Source organism: Cherax quadricarinatus, unplaced genomic scaffold (assembly GCF_038502225.1).
Source record: "Cherax quadricarinatus isolate ZL_2023a unplaced genomic scaffold, ASM3850222v1 Contig230, whole genome shotgun sequence".
In the NCBI taxonomy this organism is placed as follows: domain Eukaryota; kingdom Metazoa; phylum Arthropoda; class Malacostraca; order Decapoda; family Parastacidae; genus Cherax; species Cherax quadricarinatus.
This window is the reverse complement of record NW_027195256.1, coordinates 1-9747: the sequence shown is the minus strand read 5'-3', so window position 1 is coordinate 9747 and position 9747 is coordinate 1. Positions and strand designations below refer to the sequence as shown.

The 9747-nt window shown below is 47.0% G+C and overlaps 1 protein-coding gene across 1 annotated transcript; it reads right to left on the bottom strand.

Annotated features, from left to right (window-relative positions):
* Positions 1-787: 787 nt before the first annotated feature.
* On the bottom strand, positions 788-4633 carry LOC138851272 (uncharacterized). Its single transcript, XM_070080220.1, has 2 exons — positions 2928-4633; positions 788-2801 (listed from the first exon to the last, which is right to left on the bottom strand). The coding sequence occupies exon 2, from the start codon at positions 2709-2711 to the stop codon at positions 792-794; it is 1920 nt and encodes a 639-aa protein (XP_069936321.1). The 5' UTR covers positions 2712-2801; positions 2928-4633; the 3' UTR covers positions 788-791.
* Between the last annotated feature and the right edge of the window lie 5114 nt (positions 4634-9747).

The following is a 9747-nucleotide window of genomic DNA, read 5'->3' as shown; positions in this document are numbered from 1 at the left end:
GATAAGACAAGTTGGAAAGATAACTCAGGGAGATAAGACAAGTTGGGAAGATAACTCAGGGAGATAAGACAAGTTGGGAAGATAACTCAGGGAGATAAGACAAGTTGGGAAGATAACTCAGGGAGTTAGGGATTGCTGATTTACACCCTTACGGAGACTAAAGGGAAGAGTGTGCTGGTGAACCTTAGTGTACCATGACGAGGGGAAAAAAGTAACTGATAACAGTTAATTATAGTTATCATGCAGGGAACACTATTGGGCTGTTGGACTTTCTTTTTTTTTTTTTTACCTTAGTACGATTTCATTGGAATTTTTATCACAGACTCTAGGCATGTCATAGTATATTAAATAAAAGTTACATCAAGATCGTCCAATAAATAAACATAAAAACAGTGTGAAGTTGTACGTGGCAATAATTATTGCAAAGAGGATAGATACTGGCAATGTCGAAATTGTTTTCGATAGATAAAAATGATAATGCCGTATTTATTTTATGATGCACAGTCATGTGATAGTCTTTTTTAGAACCAAAAAAAATGTTTCAACGTGTTTCCCACCATTTCTTGCACTTCATACCCATGGTATGCAAAGATGGAAGGAATTATTACTCAAAGTTCATCATCATAATTTAGAACAATGTCCCCTAAATTAATAGTGCAAAAATAGTAATGATCAGTTCATAAATAATTGATGTTCAAGAAATTTGAAATAAATGAATTTTCGAGAAAAATGAAGAAATATTTTGAGGTTTAGTTGTGGTGGGTAAAAATACTCTTACTAACTTCTTATATTTATTGAGAGTAAAATTGAGTGTATAGACGATATGCCTGAAGTTCCATGGTGATCCCTGCATCCTCAAGTTTCATGATGATCCCTGCATCCTCAAGTTTCATGATGATCCCTGCATCCTGAAGTTTCATGGTGATCCCTGCACCCTGAAGTTCCATGGTGATCCCTGCATCCTGAAGTTCCATGGTGATCCCTGTATCCTGAAGTTTCATGATGATCCCTGCATCCTGAAGTTTCATGATGATCCCTGTATCCTGAAGTTTCATGATGATCCCTGCACCCTGAAGTTTCATGATGATCCCTGCATCCCGAAGTTTCATGATGATCCCTGCATCCTGAAGTTTCATGATGATCCCTGCATCCCGAAGTTTCATGATGATCCCTGCATCCTGAAGTTTCATGATGATCCCTGCACCCTGAAGTTTCATGATGATCCCTGCATCCTGAAGTTTCATGATGATCCCTGCACCCTGAAGTTTCATGATGATCCCTGCATCCCGAAGTTTCATGATGATCCCTGCATCCTGAAGTTTCATGATGATCCCTGCATCCCGAAGTTTCATGATGATCCCTGCATCCTGAAGTTTCATGATGATCCCTGCATCCCGAAGTTTCATGATGATCCCTGCATCCTGAAGTTCCATGATGATCCCTGTATCCTGAAGTTTCATGATGATCCCTGCATCCTGAAGTTCCATGATGATCCCTGCATCCTGAAGTTCCATGATGATCCCTGCATCCTGAAGTTTCATGATCCCTGCATCCTGAAGTTTCATGATGATCCCTGCATCCTGAAGTTTCATGATCCCTGCATCCTGAAGTTTCATGATGATCCCTGCATCCTGAAGTTTCATGATGATCCCTGCATCCTGAAGTTTCATGATCCCTGCATCCTGAAGTTTCATGATGATCCCTGAATCCTGAAGTTTCATGATGATCCCTGCATCCTGAAGTTTCATGATGATCCCTGCATCCTGAAGTTTCATGATGATCCCTGCATCCTGAAGTTTCATGATGATCCCTGCATCCTGAAGTTTCATGATGATCCCTGCATCCTGAAGTTTCATGATGATCCCTGTATCCTGAAGTTTCATGATGATCCCTGCATCCCGAAGTTTCATGATGATCCCTGCATCCCGAAGTTTCATGATGATCCCTGCATCCCGAAGTTTCATGATGATCCCTGCATCCTGAAGTTTCATGATGATCCCTGTATCCTGAAGTTTCATGATGATCCCTGCATCCCGAAGTTTCATGATGATCCCTGTATCCTGAAGTTTCATGATGATCCCTGCATCCCGAAGTTTCATGATGATCCCTGCATCCTGAAGTTCCATGATGATCCCTGCATCCTGAAGTTTCATGATCCCTGCATCCTGAAGTTTCATGATGATCCCTGCATCCCGAAGTTTCATGATGATCCCTGCATCCTGAAGTTCCATGATGATCCCTGCATCCTGAAGTTTCATGATCCCTGCATCCTGAAGTTTCATGATGATCCCTGCATCCTGAAGTTCCATGATGATCCCTGTATCCTGAAGTTTCATGATGATCCCTGCATCCTGAAGTTTCATGATGATCCCTGCATCCTGAAGTTCCATGATGATCCCTGCATCCTGAAGTTTCATGATCCCTGCATCCTGAAGTTTCATGATGATCCCTGCATCCTGAAGTTCCATGATGATCCCTGTATCCTGAAGTTTCATGATGATCCCTGCATCCTGAAGTTTCATGATGATCCCTGCATCCTGAAGTTCCATGATGATCCCTGTATCCTGAAGTTTCATGATGATCCCTGCATCCTGAAGTTCCATGATGATCCCTGTATCCTGAAGTTTCATGATGATCCCTGCATCCTGAAGTTCCATGATGATCCCTGTATCCTGAAGTTTCAGGATGATCCCTGCATCCTGAAGTTTCATGATGATCCCTGCATCCTGAAGTTCGATGAAGATCCTACATCCTGAAGTTCTCTAGAGATCAGCCAATCATGACGGTCCATGCAGATGAAACTGGAAAGAAAGAAATACATGCCGAAAATCGTATTGCCAGTGATTATGTAAACAGATACATGTAATTACACATATTTATATACATATATACATACAAATATACAAATAAGAACATGAATTACATACCTTTGACTAGGTGTAGGTGTGGACATAGATGGTTATCTAATGTCGTCCAGGCTCATATGATGAGTCCATTAGTTTTCTCCTCTTCCTGATTATTATTATAATCAAAAAGAAGCGCTAAGCCACAAGGGCTATACAGCTCCTCTTCCTGAATCTTGGGACCTTTGTTGTCTGCATTTTCTTGTCCATGGCTTTAAGGCGCCTTTGAGTCACTGCAGAACGTCGATAGCCGAGTGGTACATCGAGACAACTTCTCTGATAACCAGCATTGTACTCGGCAATGGCTTGGCTGGCAGTGAACTCTACTTGCCAACTGTTTCGATACAATGCTTTGTTGCATTATGACCATATTCGTTGATGGAGACTCTCATTGGGGTTTCGAGTTCTGCCCTTTAGACACCGTTCCATCATGTCTCCTCTTGTAAGGTCTTTGTAGATATCATAAACCATCTTGAAGTACACAGGTTCTAGATGGAACTGGACTTTCATAGTGGAGCGTGATGGTGGTGTGACATTTGCTGCTGTTGCACTTTGGTAAAAACACCAGGAATCAGGACCAGTAGGTCAATGATGATGTGGCTTGTCATCACTGGAGGAACAGTGGAAAAAGCTGGCAAGGATACCATTCCTCATTCTTACGATGTCAGTGCCAACATTCGTTCTAAGGTTCTTCTGACAGTAATGTGCCAGCTTTTCCATAATGAAGTCTGTCAGCATGACCTTCTTTAATTCGTACTGTTTCCTCTTCTTCCCGGTTTTCAACTCCTTTTCACTGTAGTGAGACTTGACAAAGGTTGTTAATCTATTCTTGAGTCGTTTAGAGTAATGGTTTATGTACTCCTCTTTAGCCACTTTACATTTGGATAGGGACCTGCACCATCATTTAGTTCAACAAGTCCTTTGTATTATTGTCACCATCACACACAACAGTTTTGCATCTCACTTTCGTTGCTAGTGATCTCTGCTATATCGGTATTGCTGCTTCAACTTCCATCTTTCCAGAACTTCCTTTGAAGTTTTTGTAGCATTTACTTTTATATTCCTCTTTCAATTGTTCATACTTTTCTTTAGAAATTTTCTTATTCTTGAAACGAAGATCGAAATACACACACAACAAACAAAGTTTGCACATTATTTGATAGTCAACTACCAATTTGGTCACAGCAGAAATTGTGGCACCAATGCCATAATTTGAATGATGATCCCTTGTGTGTCAAGTTCCATCATATGTAACATCAATATCAAGAACTCCACTTTGGTCAGGTACACTGCCTACTTTGGTGTATTCCTGTGTTACAATTTCCCTTGCCTCTGTATGTAGCTGCTTGCATGACTCAATGGATTTATTTGTAATCAGTGACGTATATTTATTAAATGTCTGCAGAGTCATAAAAGGCAAGTTACACACAGCATTTCTACGAATGAAATATGCATGTCCACCACCTGCAAGCATTTCGGCATATACCATTCTACCAGTTGCAACATTCAGTGTCTCGTACCAACTGGGTTTGTCCAACACTACATGCTTACACTCACTACAGTTTGCACTAACAAGTGACTTTATTACTAAAACATTCTTAACAAAACATACACTTCATAATAACCTCAAAATTACAACGTTCCATCAATATCATATGCTTTTCCTCTATAACAGGATTTAATTACAGCAATAAGGACACTCGCCTTGTAGCACTTGATATATCATGTACACTATCACTTTCAACAAATATTTCACCGTCTCCAGCTGTAGACAGTAGATGTGCTGGGGTTAGCTGAGCTGGTGACAGCTGAGACGGGGTCAGCTGAGCTGTGGTCAGCTGAGATGGTGACAGCTGAGCTGGGGACAGTGGTGGCCACATCTGGGGTGGCCATGTCTAGAGTGGCCACGTCTGGGGTGGTCGCAGAAAATATGGTTATTTGTGGCGAGGTTGTCACATATGTAACCACAGGTGTGGTCAAGACAGATGTATATATGGGTGAAGGCGTGGTCACTGTGGCCACAATGGTGGTGGCCACAGATGAGTCACCTAGTTCACGCTTCATTCCTCTAGCTCTGCCATGGCCACGTGGGCTGGCCACATCTGGGATGGCCACAGTGCTGCTGCCAGCATCTGGGGTGGCCACGGTGCTGCTGCCGGCATCTAGGGTGGCCACGGTGATGCTGCCAGCATCTGGGGTGGCCACAGTGATGCTGCCAGCATCTGGGGTGGCCACGGTGATGCTGCCAGCATCTGGGGTGGCCACGGTGATGCTGCCAGCATCTGGGGTGGCCACGGTGATGCTGCCAGCATCTGGGGTGGCCACGGTGATGCTGCCAGCATCTGGGGTGGCCACGGTGATGCTGCCAGCATCTGGGGTGGCCATGCTGATGCTGCCAGCATCTGGGGTGACCATGCTGATGCTGCCAGCATCTAGGGTGGCCACGGTGCTGCTGCCAGCATCTGGGGTGGCCATGCTGATGCTGCCAGCATCTGGGGTGGCCATGCTGATGCTGCCAGCATCTAGGGTGGCCACGGTGATGCTGCCAGCATCTGGGGTGACCGTGCTGATGCTGCCAGCATCTAGGGTGGCCATGCTGATGCTGCCAGCATCTGGGGTGACCATGCTGATGCTGCCAGCATCTAGGGTGGCCAAGGTGCTGCTGCCAGCATCTGGGGTGGCCATGCTGATGCTGCCAGCATCTGGGGTGGCCATGCTGATGCTGCCAGCATCTAGGGTGGCCACGGTGATGCTGCCAGTATCTGGGGTGACCATGCTGATGCTGCCAGCATCTAGGGTGGCCATGCTGATGCTGCCAGCATCTGGGGTGACCATGCTGATGCTGCCAGCATCTAGGGTGGCCATGCTGATACTGCCAGCATCTGGGGTGGCCACGGTGATGCTGCCAGCATCTGGGGTGGCCACGGTGATGCTGCCAGCATCTAGGGTGGCCATGCTGATGCTGCCAGCATCTGGGGTGGCCACGGTGATGCTGCCAGCATCTGGGGTGGCCATGCTGCCAGCATCTAGGGTGGCCACGGTGATGCTGCCAGCATCTAGGGTGGCCACGGTGATGCTGCCAGCATCTAGGGTGGCCATGCTGATGCTGCCAGCATCTGGGGTGGCCACGGTGATGCTGCCAGCATCTGGGGTGGCCATGCTGATGCTGCCAGCATCTGGGGTGGCCAAGCTGATGCTGCCAGCATCTAGGGTGGCCAGGGTGATGCTGCCAGCATCTGGGGTGGCCATGCTGATGCTGCCAGCATCTGGGGTGGCCATGCTGATGCTGCCAGCATCTGGGGTGGCCACGGTGATGCTGCCAGCATCTGGGGTGGCCATGCTGATGCTGCCAGCATCTGGGGTGGCCAAGCTGATGCTGCCAGCATCTAGGGTGGCCACGGTGATGCTGCCAGCATCTTGGGTGGCCATGGAGGTGCTGGCTACACAGGTCATCTTACACTTTGCTTTACTTGTTCAACAAGTGACTGGGTTCCAGAAACATCAGTTATTTCCCCAGCAGTAAACAATGTGTTAGCCAGGAGTCATGTTCCACCTGCTACCCCCTTCATTTCTTCAGCTTTTTTCATTTCTAATCGCTTCCTCAGCTTCCGGCTGATCGTATGCGAATACTGTTTCTTCGGGAGACGCATTATGTATGAAATTTGCACAATATATGGCAAAATTACGGGTCACTAGAGTCTGCTGCGGTCACTCAGAGCGACACACCTTCACCTCCTATCGACTGTTAGTCAGCACTGAGACTCGTGGGTGAAGCAGCTCAACTGCAGCCACTCACAGAGTTACCAATTTGTATTTTGTAGCATTTGACACTAAAATATGAACAAAAAATGACGAGAAATGTCTAAAAATAACAACAAATGTATTACTGTTATGGTTTACGTCACAACAATTACGCATTTACCTTAATTATATTAATTACGGTAACTTTTTTAGAGAATTATCGTACATAGACGAGACATTCACCAAAATATTACCAGATTCTTCAGCTCTTTCTCGGTAACATTAACTCATTTTTCAATTCTTTTCGTATTTTTCGTATAATTCAGCGTTTGAGGCGTCACGCGCCGCTAACGTTCACACAACAACACTAATCTACGAACCTAAATACGTTCATAAATGTACTTACACAACTAAATAATTAATCAAGCTAATAATTAACATATGTAAAATATTAAATATAAATATATGTTCCAGATTTTCACTAGTGGCCAGTTCTTGGTGGACGAACTGTGATAGAGATCTCTCATGTCTCAGGTAGTCGACGTTCGAGTCTGTCCAGGAGGATGTTATTACAGAGCGCAGATTATCTGCGTGTCCTCCTCTGTAATAACATCTTCCTCTGTATACTGATATTAATACACTTGTGTAGTAATATCATATATGGACAGTGCTTCAAGGCTGGCTGAAACTGCTGACCTCAGGGAAGTGGTGAAGGTGAATACCTGGAACCACGGACCTGGGGTGGGACTTGCTGACCTCAGGGAAGTGGTGAAGGGTGAATACCTGGATCCACGTGCCTGGGGTGGGACTTGCTGACCTCAGGGAAGTGGTGAAGGGTGAATACCTGGATCCACGGACCTGGGGTGGGACTTGCTTCCCTCAGGGAAGTGGTGACGGGTGAATACCTGGAACCACGGACCTGGGGTGGGACTTGCTGACCTCAGGGAAGTGGTGAAGGGTGAATACCTGGAACCACGGACCTGGGGTGGGACTTGCTGACCTCAGGGAAGTGGTGAAGGGTGAATACCTGGATCCACGGACATAGGGTGGGACTGCTGACCTCAGGGAAGTGGTGAAGGGTGAATACCTGGATCCACGGGCCTGGGGTGGGACTTGCTGACCTCAGGGAAGTGGTGAAGGGTGAATACCTGGAACCACGGACCTGGGGTGGGACTTGCTGACCTCAGGGAAGTGGTGAAGGGTGAATACCTGGATCCACGGACCTGGGGTGGGACTTGCTGACCTCAGGGAAGTGGCGAAGGGTGAATACCTGGATCCACTGACCTGGGGTGGGACTTGGTGACCTCAGGGAAGTGGTGACGGGTGAATACCTGGATCCACGGGCCTGGGGTGGGACTTGCTGACCTCAGGGAAGTGGTGAAGGGTGAATACCTGGATCCACGGGCCTGGGGTGGGACTTGCTGACCTCAGGGAAGTGGTGAAGGGTGAATACCTGGAACCACGGACCTGGGGTGGGACTTGCTGACCTCAGGAACGTGGTGAAGGGTGAATACCTGGATCCATGGACCTGGGGTGGGACTTGCTGACCTCAGGGAAGTGGTGAAGGGTGAATACCTGGATCGACGGACCTGGGGTGGGACTTGCTGACATCAGAGAAGTGGTGACGGGTGTATACCTGGATCCACGGACCTGGGGTGGGACTTGCTGACCACGGACCGGGGGTAGGACTAGGTGAGGCATCACCAGACTTCCGGGGGCCCACGGATGAATTCCCGGGGAAGGCTTAGATGCAAAAGTTCGGATAGAAAGTGTAGGATAGGAAGTGTAGGATGGGAAGTGTAGGATAGGAAGTGTAGGATGGTAAGTGTAGGATAGGAAGTGTAGGATGGGAAGTGTAGGATAGGAAGTGTAGGATGGGAAGTGTAGGATAGGAAGTGTAGGATGGGAAGTGGGGAAGGGAGAATATCTGAGGGGACACAGATGGACTCCTGGACACATGAACCTGGGGAAGACTTAGTGTAGGATGGGAAGTGAGGAAGGGAGAATGTCTGAGGGGACACAGATAGACTCCTGGACACATGAACCTGGGGAAGACTTAGTGTAGGATGGGAAGTGTTAGATAGGAAGTGTAGGATGAGAAGTGAGGAAGGGAGAATATCTGAGGGGACACAGATAGACTCCTGGACACATGAACCTGGGGAAGACTTAGTGTAGGATGGGAAGTGTTGGATAGAAAGTGTAGGATGGGAAGTGAGGAAGGGAGAATGTCTGAGGGGACACAGATAGACTCCTGGACACATGAACCTGGGGAAGACTTAGTGTAGGATGGGAAGTGTTGGATAGGAAGTGTAGGATGGGAAGTGAGGAAGGGAGAATATCTGAGGGGACACAGATAGACTCCTGGACACATGAACCTGGGGAAGTCTTAGTGTAGGATGGGAAGTGTAGGATAGGAAGTTTAGGATAGGAAGTGTAGGATGGGATGTGAGGAAGGGAGAATATCTGAGGGGACACAGATAGACTCCTGGACACATGAACCTGGGGAAGTCTTAGTGTAGGATGGGATGTGTAGGATAGGAAGTTTAGGATAGGAAGTGTAGGATGGGATGTGAGGAAGGGAGAATATCTGAGGGGACACAGATAGACTCCTGGACACATGAACCTGGGGAAGTCTTAGTGTAGGATGGGATGTGTAGGATAGGAAGTTTAGGATAGGAAGTGTAGGATGGGATGTGAGGAAGGGAGAATGTCTGAGGGGACACAGATGGACTCCTGGACACATGAACCTGGGGAAGACTTAGTGTAGGATGGGAAGTGTAGGATGGGAAGTGTAGGATAGGAAGTTTAGGATAGGAAGAGTAGGATAGAAAGTGAAGAAGGGAGAATATCTGAGGGGACACAGATGAACCTGTGGAAGACTTAGATGCAAGATTACTGAGTGTAGGATAGGAAGTGAGGAAGGGAAAATATCTGAGGGGACACATGAACCTGGGGAAACCATCAAAAAAACAGTAAGTGGACCTTAAAGACGAACTACTTGCCTCCACTTAGCAAGGTCTGATAACTCAGTAGCTGACAGTGGTAATAATATGCTCAGTGTTTCACCTGGATCAATCCCGGCAGGTTTCCTGACACTTGTTGC

Bases quoted from the DNA above. Each gene is read 5' to 3' on its own strand.
- LOC138851272 (XM_070080220.1), bottom strand. From the start codon at position 2,711: ATGAAACTTCAGGATGCAGGGATCATCCTGAAACTTCAGGATACAGGG.